Source organism: Pelodiscus sinensis, chromosome 10 (assembly GCF_052426305.1).
Source record: "Pelodiscus sinensis isolate ZL-2025 chromosome 10, ASM5242630v1, whole genome shotgun sequence".
Classification (NCBI taxonomy): Eukaryota; Metazoa; Chordata; order Testudines; family Trionychidae; genus Pelodiscus; species Pelodiscus sinensis.
Genome location: NC_143061.1, coordinates 50,600,442 through 50,622,966, shown reverse-complemented (window position 1 = coordinate 50,622,966; position 22,525 = coordinate 50,600,442). Strand labels below are relative to the sequence as shown.

The following is a 22,525-nucleotide window of genomic DNA, read 5'->3' as shown; positions in this document are numbered from 1 at the left end:
GTTATTCCATGTCATGAATCACTTTAGTCAGTGCATTACACGCTGTGCTAATGTATTTCCTCAGAGCTCCCTCTCTCCCCCCCCCGCATTTTTTTTTTTTTTGCGTAGGCTCAAGTCCTTCAGCACTTAATACATATTTAACTTTACTCGCATGAGTAGTCTGCATAAAGTTAAGTGCCTAAGTGTTTGCAGGTTGGACTATTAGTAACCTGACCTGAAGAAAAGATCGTGTTATCTTACACTATCAAAGATTTTTAAATAAGTTACCAAGAACTAAAGAAATAGATTTGTGTTAAAAATGTTTTTTCAAAACTAATCACTTTTATGATATTTTCTATAAAAATATTTTCAATAGGAACTTTATAGAAACATTGATAGGAAAATGATACAGGGTTGGGGGCCCAAAACTGACCTGCTTTTTCTTATGTAATGTAGAGATGTTAAATATCAGTTAATTGAATAGAAGATTAACCTCATGAATTCTTTTCAGTTACAGCCGGTCCCTGAATTACGAACGAAACACTTGGCCCATAACTCGAAGTGTTCGTAACTCGGATCCCATAGAGTTACACATGACTGCGCTGTTCGTAAGGGCAGATTATGTTCATAACTCGGGGACCGCATTTAGGACCACTTTATTCATAAGTGCGGATGGTCGTTAAGTGGAGGTGGTCGTAAGTTGAAGACCGGCTGTACTTGACTATTCTTTAGTCCCTAGGGGTGGATCTGGCAGCCAGTGCGCTCCAGCCCTGCTCCGAAGGAGCCCCCTGCCACTCCACACTGCTGCCTCTCTATCAGAGGCAGCAGCCTGGGATGCCAGACGGGAGCTGGTCCGCGAAGGAAGCTAGCTTAAAAACCAGCTCCCCTTGTGGACTGGCTGCCTGTCGTCCCACGCTGCTGCCTGATATACAGAGGATACCGGGGAGCTGATACAGAGGCAGCAGCACGGGATGGCAGTAGCCCCCTGACCTGGCTGAGGTCCTAGACCTGAGCCTGGCTGCCTGGCGTCTAATACATTTTAAATGCAGAACTGCAGTGGGGGTAGATCCTGGTCCCAGACCTGGTGCTAGCCAGAACTGAGCTGGGCTGCTGTCTAGACAGCTAAAAAATTTAATGGTAGGGCAGGCCTCCACAACATGCAGCCCTCAGGTGCTCACTGTGCGGCCCGTGATGACTTCGGGCGGCTCAGCCCCATCCAATCTGCCGGCTGGGTGGAGAAGAGGAGTGCCGCCGGGGAGGGGGAAGTGCAGCAGTTCTCGCCGTCGTATGGCCAGTGTGCAGCTCTGGTGTGAGGAGGCAGGATGCTGGCGTGACGTGGCGTCGTGATGTCACGGCAGGCGACCACCGCATTCAAAAAGGCTCCAGCAGCCCCGCAAACTGGAAGGCAGAAGCCAGGTAGGGGAGGAGAAGGGGCTTGTGCTGAGGGGAGGGAGGCAGGTCAAGAGAAAGAGGAAGGCACCAAGGGACAGGGTGCAGGAGAGACAAATGCCAGGGGGCCAAGTGGAGGCAATGAGGTAAAGGGCAGGAGGGGAGGTGTCAGTGGGAGGGGGGATAGGGTGATGCTGGGAGAGGAGAGGGGAAGGGCATTGGGAGCCGTATGTTGTGCAGGCCTGATTTAATTGAAAAATTCTTAATAAAGTATCACCCCACCCTCCCAACCTACCCTTGTGACTAGGGTTGCCAGGTGTCCGGTTTTCTACTGGACAATCCAGCATTTGCATGCGCTGCCCGGTAAAAAAAAATTCAGAAAATGTCGGACATGTGCAATGTCCGTTATTTTCTGAATTTCCGGCTGGGCACTGGACAGAAGCCTGGTGATGCCTCCTATGGTTGCGTGCTAAAGCTGGGCAGTGCAGGTTTTTTTGTGTGTGCCCAACATGCATTTTTTGGGGGGACGGTTTTGTTTTTGGCTCGACAAAAATTTAGCCTGCGTGTTCAGTATTTTTTGGGAGAGCATCTGGCAACTCGACTTGTGGCTCGCAGCTGTTTTCTTTGTAGTAACATGGCCCTTGCCGCTTTCTGAGTTGTGCAGGCCTGTGGTAGGGGGAAATGTTGGTAGTCTGTAGTATTAACCTATACGCTTTTGCTTTTCAGTTAATTGACTACACTATTACATCCCTAATGCAGTCAGTTTTTAATACACTTATCACCCAGATATCTGTGGATATGAAAGTCCTTATAAACATTAAGGAATGCCCAGTTGGAAAAAAAAAAAACCCAAGAGTATAGAGTGCCTGAAAGTCTCCAATAACAAAAGATTTTGCCTTGGAAACCAGGAAAACAATTTAAAGCAAAGAAATATGTAAATAATTTTAACAGCTGTTAAAAATGTGCATGGAGAGAGCCTTGAACTTAGGAGAAATACCATGACAAAGGAGTTTAAGGGAACAAGATTTAAATATAGGTGACACAGAAAGGATGGTACAGTGTGTTCTTACTAGGGATGTAAATGGTTAACCGGTAAGCCGCACCCTTAATGTGTAAGGCTTACTAATTCTGGTTAATGGGCAGTTCCCTTTCTGCCCTAGCTGGCAGGGGCTGTGTCAGCTGACAGGCTGGAACAGCCTCTGTCCATGGCGGGACTGGCCTGGCCCTCCTGCTGCAGATTACGTGCTGGCTTCTGGGGAGCTTTGTACTGCAGAACCCTCAGCGTGTGTAACTGTTAGGATTTTTAGGAGGTTAGGATGGTCACATTTTCAAATGACTTTTTACTTTCCTACTTCCTACCCCAGTGCACAGCAAGCTGAGACTACGAAGTTCTTCAGAATAAACAATTAGGTGATGGATCAAGTCCCAATGGTAAAATCAGATGTTAAATATTCTTGATACCAAGAAACGTGTACTGTGGATGGGAGATAGTAAAGTTAGGATCTTTGTTACCTGACTTCAAGATTCAGTTCAGTCCTCAAAATTGGAACCTTGATAGATTATTCCACAGGTTAATAGGTCTCGTTAGAAAATTGTTCCTGATTTTTTGGCTAAGATTTTTAAAGTATCTCTGAAGTGGGGATTCCTAAATGAGTATTTTAAGAGTTTGTTTTAGAACAATTTGCTATCTAGGTTGCTAAAAATAGGATGGAAAATGATTCTTGTTGCCCTTGTATGTTGTTTTGAAACAGATGTCTAGTGTCAATGCATTTTTATATTGATATCAGGAATATTTAAGTGTAACTGTTTATGTCGTTAGCCAATGATCCTATATCAGAGGCAGCAGCACTGGGGGGAAGTGGAGAGGCAGGTGGGAGCTGGTATTTGCAGGGAACCAACTCTTAAGCTAACTTCCCACATGTACCAGCTTCAGTAGAGCCATCTCCCTCCACTTCCCTCCTGCTGCTACTTCTGACACAGAGGCAGTATTGTGGGGGCTGGGTGTGGCAGGCCAGCTTCCAGGGAGCTGACAGTCACTCCCACCCTCCATGTGTAAATGTGTAATCACTGAATTTTTTTTTCAGCAGTTACACTTTTATTTGAATAAATACATTTTAACATCCTTAATTGTTGTTAGTACCTGAAGAAAAGTCTGCATGCCATCAAAACCAGTTGTGTCAGGTTGGTAAACAGGTTGCCATATCTAGGAGCTGATCTAAAAGAAGTGGGGTGACATGGAGATTCCACTCCAGGAGAAGGCTACATCTAGACTGCAAACTTCTTTCAGAAGCAGCTTTTCCAAAAGAGAGTGTCCACACAGGAAAAGCACAATGAAAAAGTGATGTGCTTTTTCGAAGGATTTCTTGGTCAAAATAAAACAAATCCCTGGTGTTTGAAACATGTAATAAAGTTTTCATAATAGTCATGAGAAAGTAGCTAGATTTTTCTGTTAGGAATGGTGACAGGGCTGTTGAAAGAGGGGAAATATTTTTTTTAATATGAAATATTCACATAAAATGTCTTGTAATTCATTGCATAGATGATTTTCCCCCATGAACATTGCTAGCTCTGAAGTAAAAGGGATAGACTGAAATCTCAAATTATGCACACTTCTCCATTTTAGTGCTTATGATTGTGAGGGATTAATAGTGAGTGCTTTACAAGAATCCTCTATACCAGTGGTTCACAGCTTCTTCAGACTACTGTACCCCTGACAGGAGTCTGATTTGTCTTGCACACCCTAATTTTCATGTCACTTAATCTAATTTCATTGAGCATCAGAAATAAAAATGCAAAGTGTCTCAAAATGCTGTTACTGAAAAATTGAATGCTTTCTCGCTTTTAGCATAATTATAAAATAAATTGACTATAATATTTATATTCCATTTACTCTGCAGTGTGATACCTTAGCCTGTTTTTTTTTTTCACTTGCAAGCCTTGTCTAAAGCCCAAGCTCCAGGTAGTGGGTTGAAACATGTAACTTCATGAGGCCCTGGACAGTTGCCCTACTCACCAACCGCTAATGCCAGCCCTACATTTGCAATATGCCCAAACCTATTCTGTCACCCTCCCGAGGGCTGCAGCCCCCAGGGTGAGAAACACTGATCTAGATGAATGAAGTATCTCCTGGAAGACCCCTGCATGCCCTGGTGGAGAACTGCTGCTTTACACAGTTCTATCAGCATTTGTCCTTACTTGCAGCATTTTAGCGTCCTTACTAGTAATTGTTTGTTTTTCTTGTATGGGCAGACATATGATAGGGATTAAACTTGCTGTGAAAGCTAACAATTTCATAAATAATTGTAATTTGAGAGAAACTTTATAAAACATGTTCTCCTGAAGATTTCTCCCCCTTCTCTGTTTAGTGAATTTTTAGCAGAAGACGGTCAAGAGAAATTCTGGACTTTTGTTGAGGCCAGTCAAGATATTAGATCATCAGATCATGGTAAGATTCTGTAATCTTTTTTCCTTGCTTGATGTTCATCAGCCTACATGAAAAGTTAGCAAAATATTTCACATTGTATGCAGTATCAGAAAAATGGAAGGGGAGAACACGTGTAGCATTAACCTGTAAGCTTTTGCTTATTGGTTAATTGGTCAATCGACTACACTTGCATCCCTACTTTTTACTATATTCCCATACTCCTTACATTTAAACCCTGATCCTGCATTTGGATCTAAAGCAACATGGAGCTCAGTGCAGACCAACTTAGAACTGGGCTGTAACAGAAACAGAGGAGTAATGCTTCACATTATTTTGAGAGATTGGCTCTTTTTTCTTCAGGTTTTAATTACATTAATGGGTCCCAAGAACTTTTCATAGTATGTATCATTGTGAAAATGCATGACTTACAATTAAATGGCTCTCTTTTGCAACCTTCTCACATGGACTGCTAACTGCTTGTGCTTTGGCTTTATAGGTACTAATTATTCCTCTTACCGTGCAATGCTGAAAGCAGCCTGCCAGAACCTATCACCGCTGCAGCAGAACTTGTTGAAGTTTTCCCTGTCTTTGCGTTCATATTCTGCTACGATACAAGCCTTTCAGCAGGTTAGTACAAAGCACTGAGAGTCATCCAATGACTCAGTGTTTCTTCGGTTCCAGAAGGAAGTGGCTACTTCAGCTACCTACAGATAGTAAATTTGTGACTCAGATGTTAAAAACAGTGAAGTAGTTTGACACTTGATTTCAAACTGGTAAAAGTTTCCATTCCATCTCATGGTCAAACCTTAGATTGTTTTGAAAAACAAGGTGTTCGTTTTTTAGGTATAAAACCAATTAAACTACTCTAAATATTTGGATGGAAAATTAATAGAGATCTGAAAAGGTGAAAAAAGGGGTCTATATCTTGTTTAACTTCTTTCAGATAGCTTTACTTAAAAAAATTGCTTACTTTTACATTTTACATTAATATTTCTGTCTTTGCTGTTTTGCCAAAAGTCTCCCTGCAAGGCCTCAAAGATGTAGCTGACAATACTTACATAATGAATATTCTCAAGTATACAGAACATGCATTTTTATCACTTAACTGTGATCCAGGGTTTGTTTGTTTGTTTGGGCATCTAATTCCTTGTAAAGTATTTGGGCTTTGGAAAGGGTTAGATAATATACAGTTGTCTCTTAGCAATCTTAATCAGAGTTGTTTTATTTGTGGACTTAATCAGGTTTCATTTTCATGGCATCTGACACACCATAAACTTATTAGCCCTTCAGTTCTGTTGTGGAGTTCTAAAGATACTATTCCATGAACGTGGAACTGGAGTTAACAGAATCCTTAAATGGAAATTCTATGTTCTTCACATTTTTATTTTACAGATCTAGTACAGTTTATAGTTTGTTATGAAACAGACACCATTGTAGAAAGTACTTTACTTTCGTAATGGCAGACTTGTGTTCTTTTCTGAGGAGCATTTCCTTTTCATCTTGGCTACGTCTACACTGGCCCCTTTTCCGGAAGGGGCATGTTAATTTCACCTATCGTAGTAGGGAAATCCGCGGGGGATTTAAATATCCCCCGCGGCATTTAAATAAAAATGTCCGCCGCTTTTTTCCGGCTTTTAAAAAAGCCGGAAAAGAGCGTCTACACTGGCCCCGATCCTCCGGAAAAAGTGCCCTTTTCCGGAGGCTCTTATTCCTACTTTTCCGGAGGCACTTTTTCCGGAGGATCGGGGCCAGTGTAGACGCTCTTTTCCGGCTTTTTTAAAAGCCGGAAAAAAGCGGCGGACATTTTTATTTAAATGCCGCGGGGGATATTTAAATCCCCCGCGGATTTCCCTACTACGATAGGTGAAATTAACATGCCCCTTCCGGAAAAGGGGCCAGTGTAGACGAGCCCCTTGAGTGTTTAGAGATGGTCATATTTAGAGGGACTCGCTTTATGATTAAGCACCAAAAGGAGTTCTGCATAGAATTTTTTGTGTAGGTATTACATGTAAAATAAAAATTTAAAAATGCGGAAAGCCCTATCATTGTAAATACCTTCTGCAAAACATTCATGGAATTTAAGTATTTCTAAACTTTGTTAAATGTTCTTGGTTTACTTTTTTGTTTGTTTAGCAGGCAGCTTTTAATTACAGTATTTTAATTTTAGTATTTGGAGTTGTACATCACCTTGAGTTCCTTAATTAGGAACCTGGTAGTGTTGTTTGCCTAAAAGACCTATTTTCCATTTTATTTTGTAGTATAATGTAGTAATTTCTATTATCTGTGTTCTAAACATTTTTAGAAACTATATTGTAACACAGATATTTTAATGCAGATAGCAGCAGACGAACCTCCACCAGTGGGTTGTAACTCATTTTTTGCTGTGCATGGAAAGAAGACTTGTGAATTTGACACCCTTGAAATCCTTTTACAAACAGCATCAGAAAGGTAGTCTATTTATATACAATCTAGCCCAAACTGTAACTTTCTTATGTTCAATTGATTAAGACGGGGAAGTTTTACTGGATTCCTATATTCTGTGTACTGTTTCCAGTCTAGATGTGCCTTTTCTCAGGCAGAGTAAACATATTTGCAATTTATTCTTTGGTATCAAGCCAGTCAGGAATAATTCTCTTATTCTTCTCAGTCTCAGATATTGTACCATAAAGTAAAGATGTTTTAAAAGGATATAGAAGTGGAAAAGATCTTCAGAAGGGCAGCAGTAATTATTTGAAATGTGGGAAAATGTCCATGTAAAGAACTTAAAAGCAAGCAGGGCAACTTAAAGAGAAGAAATGAGGAAGAACTGACATAAAAGATATAAGTTAATGAAAGATTAAGCAGCGGTCAATCAGATGCTCCTATTTCTCTTTTCTTAAAATAAGAGAGCAAAGGGAAACCCATAAAAAATAATAGGCGACACAGCTAAAATTGGTAGTTTCTCCCCCCACTCCTACAAAATGCATTTATCACCAACTTATTTTGGTGGGCCAATATGATGTGAACCCCACAGAAAAAGGGGAAGTAGAGGGAGGGAGTATGGAAGGGGGAAATAGTCAGAGACGGTGCAAAAATACTTATAAAACAATGTATTCATTTTTCCTCATTAACACTGAAAGCATTTCCCCCTATTTTCTTACCTGTAGAGTAAGCCCAAAGTTTTCTAGGCAGGTACTTTGCAGTTGGTGCTTCAGTCTCACTAAAATTGGGATTGTTACCCTAAGGTATTTGCCTTTTTTCTGGAGCTGCTTTTCTCCTTAGCCATGCTTCTTCCCACTCTTGAGAGCAACTTCATTCATCTTTCTCCTTGGAATGTGGTGGGTCCGGTTTTTATAGGGCCAGACTCCTCCCACTCCCAGCAGCCTCTGAGAGAACTGCTTAATTGGAGTCAGCTGCTTGCCCATCCCTTGACCCCTATGTGACAGTTCACTGTTTCACAGCATTATTTATCTTTGGCACTCGCTGCTGCTAAATATTACTGGGCAAACATTTTAGGATTAAAACTAGTAAATCATTTAATATGAATAATCAGAAGAGCCACAGTTAAACTAATGAGGATAAAAGCAGTAGTATCCCTCATGAGTGAAGGAACAGCATTGGGTATAATAAACACAGAGGACTCTTTATTTGGAACAGTTGTCTTAAGAGGAACATTGTTGGACTGCACAAAGTTACTACACAAGGTCTGCCCAAATGTTGCTCCAAATTAATCAGTTATGTAGGATATTGCTGATCAGCACAAAAGTGTATGTAAGAATGTTTGACAACAAACTGCAAAAGACTAGGTAGAAACTGGTTCCAGGTAATTCCTACTGCATAACTCTCCATTATGAGGGGTTATGTCTTCCTTCACACTAGGGTGCTGAAGAAAGGATAATGGAGTGGATGCACGTTATTGGTCAGGGTGTAATATGAGGACAAACACCAGGGCTATGTCTACACTGGCGGCTGCTTGCGCAAGAACATCTTGTGCAAAGGTTCTTGTGCAAGAAGTCTTGCGCAAGAAAACTTGCACACTGCCATGTGAGAGCTGTGCTTTTGCACAAGAGCGCCCATGGCAGTGTGGACGCTCTCTTGCGCAAGAAAGCTCTGATGGCCATTTTAGCCATAGGGCTTTCTTGCGCAAGCAATCCCTGCCCAGCGTCCACACTGCCCTCTTGCGCAAGAGCTCCTGCGCAAGAGGGCTTACACCTGTTAAAAAAGAGCATAGCTCTTGCTCAAGAAGCCCTCTCTTACCACACAGTACTGTAAATTTCCTTGCTCAAGAGCGGGTGGGCAGTGTGGACGCTCTGCGGCTTCTTGAGCAAGAACAGCCATACTTGCACAAGAAGCTGCGAGTGTAGACATAGCCAAAGATCCATGCTTTAAGCAGGAACTAGAAAACTCACTTAACAGAAAGTTCCCATGTTTATTAAGCCTCCTGCTGCAGCATGTCTCTAACTGTGGAGGATCATGAACTGTCCATCTTCTCTAAAATCAGGATGTGTTTTTTGTGTTCCTAAGACATTGATGTGTTAGTGTAGTAAGCCACTAATTCTTGAACATGTAAAATATTTTACATTTAGGTATTTGTACTATAAATACTAGAGTCAGTGTTACCATGTTGTCATTTTCCCTGGACAAACAGATTCTGGACAGCAGACTATTGTACACTATTTCTGAGAGTGGTTCTGTTGTAACTGTTGCACATTTTAAAGTGTAGGACAACAAAAAGTAAGAGCTTATTCTAACAAATGCATCTCAGGTTTACTTTATTTTCATTGTTATTTTTTAAAATAAGACATCATAGCATTCTTAAATTCATTTTCTATAAAGGGAAATAATTGAGTTGAAATTGGCAGTAAATCCTGGTGGTAAAACTAGAAAGTGAGAGATTTTACAAAATGTAATACAGTAAACTTCCGATAATCCGGAACCTTTAGGACCCAGGGGGTGCTGGATTATCAGATATGCCGGACTATCAGAAGGGGGGGCTTTTAGGTGGGTGGGGTGGGATCCCACCCCAGACTCCTCATAGCCACCCCCTTCCGATAGTCCGGCTCTGCCCCAGGCGTCCCCGATTCAGCCGCTGCTAGTCAGTTTCAGCAGCGGCTGAATCGGGGACGCCTGGGGCAGAGCAGCTGGGGTGCTGCCGGGTTGGTCCCGTAGTGCCACCCCTCGGTCTCCAAGAGCAGCCAGGCATCCCCAAGAGCAGCTGGGGTGCTGCCGGGTTGGTCCCACAGCCCCGAGGGGCAGTGCTACGGGACCAACCTGGCAGCACCCCAGCTGCTCTGCCCCCGGCTTCCTCGATTCAGCTGCTGGCCAGTTTCAGCAGCGGCTGAATCGGGGAAGCCGGGTGCAGAGCAGCTCCAATTGTCTGGCTGCCCCAGTACTTCCGGGTTCCCGATGGTGCTGGACCATCAGGAGTGCTGGAGCAGTGGCTGCCGGACCAATGGAGTTTTACTGTAATTAATATCTTAGCGACTTACAATCTCTTCAGATTCTTCTATTTTTTCTCGGTTTTGCAGCTTAATTTTTTGTAAAAAGTTGGCATCTTTTACTTGTGGTTCATGTGCAGGAGCATAGCACCATCTTGCTCATGTGCTACACTGCAGATGAATTCTCTTGGTAAATCCCTGTTGGGAATATTTTGAACCTTATATTAGGGGCAAGAATTGAAAAAAGAGACACAAGAACGCAGAGCAGGAAAACTGAGCCTATTTCAAGGATCATTGTTGGGTGCTTTCCAATCCCCACCTATTCAGTCTTACAATTGAGGGCTTTGAAAGCCTGTTTTTTCCATTTTATCAAAGTTTTGTAACCACATGCCAACTCACAGGCTTAATAGTGATTAGGCCTTGTTCTTTTGTGAAAAGACACCTGAAAGCTTACAGTGGAAAGGAAAAGAGATTTTGATGCACCTTGCTCAGTTTCTTCTTTCAAGTGCATGTTAAAACCACAACATTTTAATTCTTGATATTTGTTCTTAGGTTGAAGCCTTTTTTGTTCAAAGGAGATCACAGATATCCCCTTTCTAATCCCGAGAGTCCAGTTGTCATACTGTATGCTGAGATTGGCACAGAGGAGTTTTCCAAATTTCACAGCCTGCTTGTTTCGAAAGCCAGTGCAGGAGAAATCACTTATATCCTCAGACACTATGTTGCTGTAAGTACTGATAATATTTTGAACATTTTCTTGGGAATTAGGGAGAGCCTCTTGCTAAGATGTTAAAAAATGGTTGCCTATGGTGAGGCTCTGACATCCAGCCTTAGATACTTAAATAAGTTGTCTAATTTTTGAGAGGTGTGAATCTGAATATAGTGTGCTGATTTTTAGGTACCCAATTTGAAAATGTAGGCCCATATTTCCTGTTACCCAAATATTTTCTTTGCACTAAACTCAATAGTCAGACAACATTTCTGGATTCTGATATACCTATACAATCAAATTATGAAAGTCACTTTCATCATTTACATGGCTAAGAAAAAGAGTTCCTTTTATGATCAAATATTTGCATAGATGGGGTGAAGCACAAAACATTTGTAGTTTGAGCTGGGTGGGTAAAGAGGGAGGTGTTTTCCAAATGGAAGCCATTTCTTTTTTTATGGAACTACGATTGGATTCCATTGCTGGATTCATCATTTGTACTGTGATCAAGGGATTTCAGTGTGTAGTCGAGTACAAGATGAACCGATACACAGGCTCATCAGTTAATCTCATTGACTACACACATTCTCCCCTCCCCCCACCCCACCGGTCTGTATCAGATGCATCAAGAGGTGGGGAGCAAGAGCTGGTGCCAAGTTGGTTCCTCACAAGGCATGGAGCCACCTTCATGTCTCTTTCCCCCCCCCCCACCTGCCAGCTATGCTTCCACCTCTCTATCAGAGTTAGCAGCGGAGGGAGGCCATGGAGCAGCCTTTATCTGCAGTGGGTCCAGGCTTGCTGTGGACAGAGGCTGCTTTATGGGATTCCAGCACTACCTCTGTCTTCAGGGAGCTCCTCCACTCCCTGTTCTCCCCTTCCCCCGTGGACAGAGGCTGCTGCCCCACACTACTGCCTCTGATACAGAGGCAACAGTGTGGGATGGCAGAGTGTTCGCTGGGAGCGCACTGGCTACCGGCCCTGCCCCCCAGGGACTATCGAATAGTTGTGTAACCGATAATATTTTTTGTAGTTACATGACTATTCAACTAATCACTGTCTAACATTCCTACTGTGATCTATCTGCCCTTGTTCCTCCATCCCAACAATCTTGGAGGGGCCATACTCCAAATTTACTTTTTATCTTTGATCTCAAAAGAAATGGTTGTGGAATAAATGTTTAATGGTACATTTTAATGGCTTACAAGAGTTTTGATCTGTTTTGTTTCTCTTCCTGATGGTGCTATTGTGTTGATATGAGCCATATATGTAATTTTTGGGTTGATGGCCAAATTTACCATCTGCAAAAAGGTATCAGATGGTTCAGCTTTAGTGATACTTGTACTTTTCATGAGACATAGCAAAAAAAATAAGACTTTTACACCACCTTCCTTTTTTTAAAAATAGCACGATTCCATGAGACAATTTCCATTCTTTGCATAAAATGCTTAATTCTGTATCTTGGTTATAAGAGACATTTGATATATGTTGTGAGACACATGCTTACATAAAATTCTCGGAAGTGTCATGTTAAAATCGTGAAATGAATATATGACCTCCCGTCTTGAAGTGTTAATTGGTTTGATCATTTCTGTGGTATTTCCTATATATTTTTACCATTCTGGAGGCTGGAGTATTTTCATTTTCTTGCTTCACAGTTAATTGCTTCTCAACATTTTATCCCCATGGTTCATTTTGATTAAATAAATGTATTCATCACAAATTGGTTGAAACATTGACTTATGCACTATCATTTTTTTGTTTGGTTCTATTCAGTGTTTACAAGCTTTATTTTGGATGCAAACATAGGTTGCTTCACAGAACCATTCTCCAATCCTAGTGTGATCTGCTCTTTCCTATGATTTTCTTTGTTCTTTTCTTCAGCTAGCTTAACTGCAAAGAGCCTATATATGTATATAAATGATTGTTGTACTCTTGCAAAATAGTTCATACTGGGGTTACTTCATGTGTATTTTATACTATACAAGTGCTGTCTGAATGCTAAAATAATAGACATTTGTATTCTGAGACTCCAGTCACCTTTAATGTGTGCTAATACAAGCAAGTTATGGAAACCACTAGCTTAGTGTGTTATATGTCCACACAGAGACATGCAATGTGCTGGGTTTTTTCTTTTTTTACCTTTTCTTCCAGAATCCAAGTAAAGAAAAAGTTTACCTGTCAGGCTATGGTGTGGAACTGGCTATTAAAAGTACAGAATATAAGGCCAAGGATGATACTCAGGTGAAAGGTGAATTTCTACTTAAAATAAGAATTTTATATAAAAATAATCCGAGTTCTAATAAAATGGTTTTATATTTCTTTTCATATAAGGAGTTTTTCTTCCAGAGAGCAGGATATGGTGCTCTTTTTCCCTGTCTGAACTCTGAAGAGCCACTATCTCTTTATTCACATTAGAGATGTAAGCGACTAGTCGATTACCCAATAAGTATATGCTTATCGGGTAGTTGAATAGTGCCTCAGCTAGTCGCTCCGCTCCCCGCTGCCTCTATAAGAGAGAGGCAGCAAGAGTGGGGGGAGCAGAAGCCCCAGTGCTGGGGGGAAGCCGGCTTAAAAGCCGGTTTCCCCACAGCACCACCTCCAGAGGAGCAGGGGAGGCAGAGGCATAGGGGGGACCAGGCGCAAGCCAGGAATCAGATGATTCCTGGCTCACACCTGGTTCCCCTGCTACGCCTCTGCCTTTTAAATGTATGAAGAGCTGCCAGGCTCTTAATAAATTTAAAAGGCAGAGTCACAGAGGGATTAGCTTCCAGGCCGGGAGCTAACCCTGATGGAAATTCCATCAACTACTCGATTAACTGATTCTTCCTCCTCCTCCTCTTCCTCCTCCTCCCCCCCTAATTTGGGAGGAGAGTTTATCTTCAGATCATATTGAGCACCACTAAGGCATTTCTTCTTACTTCCCCCCACTGCGGAGCACAGTGTGATTCCTCCATCAGCCTTCCAAGCCATGCAGGGAGATGGAGACTAGAATCTTTAAAATTAGTTTGCCCCTTTTGCCATCTCTGCATCAAGAATAAGGGGCAATTTCCTTTTCTGCGAATTTGGCACAGACTGGCTCAACTTCATATTAGTTACATTAATGCATGTATATATGTAATGCAAGGAACTGCATTTAATAATTTTATGAGTCCATTTAGCAGACACTTCTGGATTTTTAAAAAGAAAATAGCTTTTTTCAAATTCCATTCTTTTAATCCATTTTAAAATATTAGCATTGAATTGATCACATCTATACTTTGAAATTAATTTTGTGACTGTTTTAGCCTACATGGTGGTAAACTCAGCAGAAAAATAGCAGGTGTCATGCTGTACTTAAAAATGTCCTTTCATCCACAGTAAATATAGGTTATTGTTGAATAGAACAAAACTTATAATTTGTGCCAGATGTTTTTGGATTTGCAGTGTGATCTTTTTGTAAATATGGTATAATATCAGGAATGGAGGTTGTTTGTAATTCTGAAATGTTTGTAACTCTGAGTAAAACATTATGGTTGTTCTTTTAAATGTGTACAAGTGAACATGGGCATAACGTACTATGCAGAATTAAAATGCTGCTTTTAACGTCTTAATTTAAATTAAACCAGCACAAAGTTTTCCTACCTTGTCAAATCTTCTTTTAAGCTTTCTCTTTATTTTTTTAGCAGTTTATGTTTAACACAGTATTTTCTATATTTGCCTTTTTTGGGTCTCTGCTGCTGCCTGATAGTGTACTGTATTTGGTTGATTGGTCAGTTCATAACTCAGATGTGCATAACTCTGTATTTTGTCAATATTCTCTCTCAGATTCTTAGAATAGAATGTTTTTCCATGTACAAAAGTTATCCCTCAGATTATTTTATATTAAGCAGATTTCATTCAAATGCCTTTATAACTTAAATTACTATTTATCATTTTGAAAATAATTGACATTCTCATGCATCTGATTAATGAAATTGCTGACATACTAATGTTACAAGAATAAAAGTTTCTTAAATTAAAATTAATGTATCATTACAAGTTCAGCAAGACCTTTGTGCTTGGTTTATAGAATAAAAGCTGTTTTCACAGCCAGAAGGGAGGGAAACACTTTTATTTTTTAAGGAAAGAAAACCCTCTCATTCTGAATAAAATTGAATCTGTGGGAAGATGCTTTTTTGTTACTCGTATCTGCACACTATTTTAATAATAATGAGTATTTTGTAGATGTGACATATCTAGGTTACACTGAAAATCTTCTTGCCCCAGTTAATTCCTCTATTCTCCAATTTTTCCTTTTCTGATTCAGCCCTTCATTTCTTCCCACTGTTTGCTGAATCATCTCTACAGTTCACACATGGGCTATGCTCTCTTCTGTAGTTCTTAACATACATTGGGTACAGGAATATAATTTCCAGGTTCACTTCTGAGCCTCTGTTTCTTGTGTTGAGCGTCTAATACAGCATCCTGGTTTTAGCCGGTTGAAGTTTTTTAATTAACATTTGTTAGATTCTCACGGCAGCTGTTTTCTGGTGAACTGATTATGGGTCTGGGTGTCACAAGAACTGGTTGCTATTTCCAGTTTTCACAATAACTTACCGTATGACCAAGGGCTGTCATTCAGCTGTCCTTATTTGCTCCATCTGTAAAATATGGAAATTACGCTACTTACACACTTTTTAAAAAAACTACACATTCCTCACTTTAGATTTCAAAGTAAGTATTCATCATTATTGCTTGCGGCTGTTATGTAAAACAAACCAAAGAATATATGCAAGCAACTATTTTCTAAATAATGCAATAATAGTTGTGTTTGCCATGTATTTATAGGTACTGAGGTGAATGCTACAGTAATAGGTGAAAATGACCCTATCGATGAAGTGCAAGGATTTCTCTTTGGAAAGCTAAGGTAAGACATTCTTTTGGTAAAATTTCCATTGTAGCATGTTAAAACTTACTTTTTGTTTTTGCAAAAATAACCAAACCCCAAAATAATGTTGGCAGGCTTATAGAGTTGACGAGTTTTAGCAATGCACTCAAATAGCCTAGAAGTCCTAAGACAACAAAAATTAGATGCAATGGCAGATGCAGACATTTTTGGTGTGCTAATTTTTGGTGTGCTAATTTCTTAAGTTTCACTGATCTAGCCCTAACGAAGGTCCGTGTCTCTTCTATCAGGCAGTTGTATCCTGACTTGAAGGAAGAATTGAAGGAGCTTAGAAAGCATCTTATTGAAAGCACCAATGAAATGGCACCTTTAAAAGTATGGCAGTTACAAGGTAGTGTATGTGTGGAAAAGCTTCTTCCTAGTTGTGTAAAAAATATGTCCCTTGCATGGGCCTTCGTTGCTTGTAGGAGGGTATTCTTGAAGGTGTTCTTAACTGTAAATGCCTAGAATGTCCAGCAGCTTTCGGTCTACATCTTCTTGGGAAGTAGCAATAGAATAGTTTCTGTTAAGTTAATAGTTTCAGTTAAGTTTCCATACCAACTAAGGGGTTTATGAAGTTTTCCTTCTACATAATGACTATATTGCTCATCTTCAAATACTCATGCAGGGTGCAGACACTTGGTTCTTACTACATTTAAAAGGCAGAGCCGCAGCAGAATTAGCTCCCGAGGCCAGCAGCTCACCCTGCTGTGGTTCTGCAGTTCCCCCCTTTTCAGTTAATCAAGTGGTTTAACTTTATTAGCTGATTAAACAAAATTTAACATCCCTACTCCAAAGTAAATTTATTCATCCAGTCTCCTACGGTTCCACATGTCTGTGATGAACTAGAATTCTTGGTATTATCTGTAGGGACTATACAGTATTTCAGGAAGCCATTTATACAAAGTTGGCTGTTAAAGATTATAGATCAGGAAGAAGACCAAAGTGACACACAGAAAATTAAACCTTCAAGATTTCCACATACAACAGATTATCCTCTGAAATGGTTGTTTGTATCCCAAGCCTTTGTGTGACATGACGATGGTAGTTCTGTGAACTGAATTGGTTTTGCACTAAATATGTTGCTATTTTTAATATACAATCCTTGGGTTAACTGTGTTCATTTTTTAGATCTAAGTTTTCAAACTGCTGCTCGCATCCTGGCTGCTCCCACTGTGGATGCTCTGATGGTAATGAAAGACCTCAGTCAGAACTTTCCTACAAAGGCCAGGTAATTCAGTGCAGAACATCGGGAAGTCTTCCCATTTAATAACTTTCCTAATAATGTTTTGTCCTCTATTCATCATGATTAATAGCAGAAGACCTAATAAATGTTTCTTGAATCTCATGTAGCTGAAAAATAAACAAGTCTTCTACATGAGAGCGTGTCCCTAGGAAAGATATTTTAGCATAAAAAAGGGATAGAGAATAAGACTGAATATCTTATTGGCTCTATATAAAACCATGATACACTCACATCTTTAATACTAATAGAGATTTGTCAATTTTATATGTGTTCACTTTTTTTGATTGTATCCCTTTGGTATATATGGTCATGCTAATTTTCTTCCACAATTTGATCTGAGGAAATGGGTCTGGCCCACGAAAGCTCATCACATAATAAACCATCTTGTTAGTCTTTAAAGTGCTGCATAGTCCTGTCTTTTGTTTCATCTTTAATACTGTGTACAGATGTGGTTACCTCATCTCAAAAAATATATGTTGGCATTGGAAAAGGTTCAGAAAAGGGCAACAAAAATGATTAGGCATTTGGAACGGGTCCCATATGAAGAGAGATTAAAAAGACTTGGACTTTTCAGTTTATTAAATAGATGATGGGGGTGGGGGGAATCTGATAGAGGTCTATAAAATCATGACTGGTGTGGGAAAAGTGAATAAGAGTAAGTTATTTACTTATTCCCACAATATAAGAACAAGGGGTCGCCAAATGAAATTAATAGGCAGCAGGTTTAAAACAAACAAAAAGAAGTTTTTCTTTACTCAGCGCACAGTCAACCTGTGGAACTCCTTGCCAGAGGATGTGGTGAAGGCTAGGACTTTATTGGAGTTCAAAAAAGAGCTAGATGGATTCATGGAGGTTAGGTCCATCAGTGGCTATTAGCCAAGATGGTTAGAAATGGTGTCCCTAGCCTCTGTTTGTCTGGAAATGGATGACAGGAGAGGGATCATGTGAGGATTACCTGTTGTGTTCCCGCTTCTGGGGCATCTAGTATGGGCCACTGTTGGCAGACAGGATACTGGGCTAGATGGACCTTTGGTCTGATCCAGTATGGCCGTTTTTATGTTCTTACCATAACATTAGGTGAGTGTTGTCCTTCAGTGGAAGTTAGAGTTGACTAATGGAACTCTGGCAATGTCATTTGCATCCTTTCTATGCTCTGAGCCATTTTCATATTGTGATCTCACCTGAGGAGCCTCAAATGCACGTTAGAGGTGGGTTTTTATTTTTTGCACCAGTTCCCACTGTGCACCAAGAGAGATGCCTTGATAATTGGCACAGTGGTTAAGGAGGCATATCTGATGTTAGAGGATGGGTGTTTGCTCTGTTCCTGGCAACTAGCCTTCTGTGAAAATCTGGAGACAGACTGTGCTGTGATTAGAAATGTGTTTAAACAAGGTTGCTAGCTTAGTTTCCCTGAGCAATTTAGAGACATTTATTTGGATGACAGGAATGATGCAGTAGCTACTATTTCCTTTTTGATGTAGGGGGAGGTATGCTAGGCACCATAAGGGAGTCACATGTTCTAGTCTTATTTCTTACAGTGGCTGGTAGTGACAATTTTGTGCACTTTACAGCTGCTCTTACTAAACACAATCTCATATCCTGGCACACATTCTGGCTCCTGAGATGTGCATTCAGTTTCCCTTTATGAGTTACGGTATAGACTTGAATTACATTCTCGTGCTATTTGTTCCTTTCACAGAATGAGCAAAGGCTACAGAAAGGGAAGACATGTTCTCTTGTATTGGATTGGGATCCCAGAGAACTTGATTCTATTCCTGGCTCTGCCACAGGCTTCCCATATGTTTGCCAAGACTATTGCATACTCACAAGGAGGCTGAATTAAAGTCACATTTCCCAATTTTTGAACATTTGATTTTTTTCAATTATAACATTCTTTTAACTTTTTTTGTATGTAATCTAGTACTTGTATTATGGTAGTGCTCGTAAACCATGGTCAGAATCAAGGCTGCATTGTGTTGGTCTCTGTAGTGACAGAGAAGTAGAACCTCAAGAGTTTACCATCTGAGAACTAGCAAAAATCCAAAGCATGGCAGAGAGATGCTCAGACATACAGTTATGTACACGTACTCATCTGCTATATATCCTTAGTTTTGTAATTAAATATTGATTTTCACCAACTACTTTTTAGCTTACCCATTAAATGTTGGCTGACTCCACCATTGCTTTGAGTTTATTTTTGTAATATGAAAATTTTCAAAGGGTCTTGTATTCTGTTGATAAAATCTTTGCTGTTCTGCTAAAAACAGGGGGGTTGGCACGTTTTTGTGTAGTAGGGACGCTTAGAGCCATTGATCCAAACTGTGAATCTTTTATGCTATAGAAATCACTTCAAGCCAGGGGCTGCTGCAGCACCCTCTCACCTCACCCCTCAAGTTACAGTACTTATGACTAAAAGCATAGAAATTGGATTTCTAGTGGCTTTGAATGCTTAAAAACTGATTCTGGCAAGGATCAGGTGTGCAGCGTTCTGACTCTTAATTGCTACACTATGAAACCTAAAGGTGTTACATTAAAATAGTCCTTAATTGCCTCTTATAACTACTACTTGTGTACAAAATGAGTTGATATTTGAGAAGGTCTCTATGCACCAATTAAAATTTAAAATGCATGAGTAGAGAAATGGTGATTGCACTCACTTTACTATGACTTCTTGTATTGAAATTAAGGCTTTGTACATACCAGGGTTGAAGTTCAGTCTTGTAAGTGGTGGTTGCTGTCTGGGGTAGGGTTTCAGGATAATACTGTACAGAAGAGTAAGTTTTAAAAGCTTTTACTTGGCCTATCCTCTTATTACTGTTTTAATGGTGCCCAAATGTGTGTTACGTACTTCTGGTTGCAGATAATTCTAGATTTCTGCCCTGAAGAGCGTACTTGTTTTAAAGAATGCAGGGTGGGGTAACAAGACAGCAGAGGTGGGATGTGGAAAAGAGGATTGCCTGCAACCGTTACATGTGATGTTTTGTTTCGTTTTCATAGAGCAATAACGAAAACAGTTGTTTCCTCAGAACTCAGAGCAGAAATTGAAGAGAACCAAAAGGTAATGCTTATCGAAACTTAGAAGCTTTACTCACTGTTGCTTGGGTCCTTAACCCAATTAATTCTTGTTTTTTTTTAAAAATTTAAATCATTGCTCTGGGGTGGAGATGAGGGGTTCATTGTGCCGGCTGCCCTAGCGAGAGACGACAACCTCAGTCTCCCCTCCCCCCGCAGCAGTTTTCGGGCCAGGTGAGAAGTTCCTCTCCATGGCTGCTCCAGCGGGCACAGCCGGGGGAGGGATGCATGTCCCTCAACTGCGTCAGGTCCAGGTTGGTCTGTCCTCTGTGCTCTCAAGTCATGGTGAGGAACGCAGCAAACTGTGCACTTTCTCCTCACTCCATGACAAAGGAGAACAGCCACAGTGCTCCTCCACTAATTGAGGGAGGGAGTTTCAGCTTCCACCTTGCCCTCCCTAAAAGGTGCCTGAGGTGTGGGAGGCTCAGGGGTAGGGCAGTCCCAAACCAGGGCAAGGGTGAGGGGAAAGCTATCCAGCCCCTTTCACCTGCATAGTGAGTTTGTCTCTCTTCTGTATTGTTTTGAGACGCAATCCAATTCCAGGCACATCCTGTCACAACCAGACTTTACTCTTACCCTTTCCATGCTGTGTCTTTGTGAAATGTCTTAATGTTCTGTAAATTAGGGATTACATTCATTGGGGGCAGTTGTAACTTGGTCTCTACACCAGTTCAGTCCTTAGTTTTTCTGCTAAGACTGCCAGCAACTGTCAGTTACGGTGGTGAATTTGTGGTGATTGCTTGTCCACTAACGACTGAACTGAAACAATTGATTAACCCATGTAGACCCTTGAACACCCAAACTGCTTTCACTCACCATTGACCTGAATTGGCACGGGGGGAAATCTCTGAACCCCGTGTCAGTGCCCTTATTCAATAAGTCATCCTGGTTAACTTGTAGATTTTTAAGGAAAGATGTCTTCATTTGAATGGAAGTTGAGGCACAGTTTCTGGCTGTGTATGTTTTGGTAACCATCCGGGTTTCTCCCAAGATGTAAAGAGCATTTGGAGATAAGCTATGAAGTTTAGACACACATTGCTTCGGCATATTTCTGGATTACTAGGGGCTGTGCCCACTGCTCGCTATGCTCACCAACCAGAGAGAGTGATGGAGGCATTCTGTCGTACAGCAAGAAAAACATTTGTACATATAGAGGGAATGATAATCAAGAGCTGTTTGAGTTGTAGGGCAAGTTTGGCCTTTAGGAAAGATAGAGTTTGGGGAGTAGAAAATAGGGAACTTTTAATAACGCTTTGTTGGGAAATGATGTAAAAGGCAGCAAGGACTCTGCTTGATTGTCAAATCCCACATTGAACTGGCAGTTAGGAACATCATTTCTGGATAGGGAAATACCTCTTGATCTCACTTATGCAAAAGCACTTGACAATACACAAATAAAATCTCTCAGTAAAACTGCACTTTAAACATAGCGCCTGACTCTTCTCTTACAGCATTTCTGTGCCTGTGAAACTTGACTTCAGAGCAAATAATTTTTCCACTTTTGTTACTGAATGGAGAAGGGGATTGTTGGTCTCAGTGCAGTAAATGAGCATGTGATTATTTTGAGGGTAAACACAAGGCGTTTGCAGTTGGCTTGCTCTAGTTGGTTTAATAGCTATATATCTTGTGTGTGTTGTCATCTGTACACTCCTAAATGTGGTTCTGATTCAAAGTCACCAAAAGGCTATTGTATAGAAGTAATAGGGTGCATTTAATGGAATTAACATACAAAGGTCAGAACGTTTCATAGATTTGAAACACTGCAGAATAAATGCTGTGGAAGTTTTTTTGTTTTTTTACATTTTAACAGTGATTTTAACTCGGTTTTTAGCATTTGTCTAATAGCTTTGTTACACTTTTTCCTTTAGTACTTCAAAGGAACATTAGGATTGCAATCTGGTGATTCTGCCTTATTCATCAATGGACTGCACATAGATTTAGACACACAGGATATATTTAGGTATGAATTTGTACGCTTTCTTCACAAAACTGTTCTGGTTTAGAATCTTGAAAGTGTTACTTCATGTGTATACTGCTATTAAGTTTATTTATGGAGAAGTGTGTGTTTTTTTGTAAATTCAGCAGAGTGAAATACTAAATGTAATTTACTTTTGTTCATGCATTTTAAAAATATTAGGATTATAATGATAAATGTAAGTCCTACTTATCCCTTTAGCAAGTGAAATACGGAGTTAATGTTGTCATGGCATCACTAATGCCCCCTGCTGAGAGTATGCTAAAGTTTTCCAAGATTTTTCCATTTCCCAAGATTTCTAGCTGAATCCTGTGTATCTTGTTCTCCCCAGGTGTCAAAGACAAATTCTTCTCTTACCATTATTCCTTTTGTATACAGTTAAGACCTAGTCATTAGTTGTTCAGTTAACTT

General features: G+C 40.4%; 1 protein-coding gene across 4 annotated transcripts in view; it reads left to right on the top strand.

The window, feature by feature from the left end:
• The window catches only part of UGGT1 (UDP-glucose glycoprotein glucosyltransferase 1), an 87,227-nt gene that overhangs the window by 5,941 nt on the left and 58,761 nt on the right, over window positions 1-22,525 (top strand). For all 4 annotated transcript variants that reach the window (XM_075938349.2, XM_075938348.2, XM_075938346.2 and 1 more), the window contains exons 3-12: window positions 4,734-4,813; window positions 5,289-5,419; window positions 7,128-7,240; window positions 10,762-10,936; window positions 13,070-13,166; window positions 15,725-15,803; window positions 16,073-16,173; window positions 16,953-17,052; window positions 20,065-20,125; window positions 22,008-22,099. In XM_075938349.2, coding sequence (XP_075794464.2) covers window positions 4,734-4,813; window positions 5,289-5,419; window positions 7,128-7,240; window positions 10,762-10,936; window positions 13,070-13,166; window positions 15,725-15,803; window positions 16,073-16,173; window positions 16,953-17,052; window positions 20,065-20,125; window positions 22,008-22,099 — 1,029 coding nt within the window. The remainder of the gene's footprint in view (window positions 1-4,733; window positions 4,814-5,288; window positions 5,420-7,127; window positions 7,241-10,761; window positions 10,937-13,069; window positions 13,167-15,724; window positions 15,804-16,072; window positions 16,174-16,952; window positions 17,053-20,064; window positions 20,126-22,007; window positions 22,100-22,525) is intronic.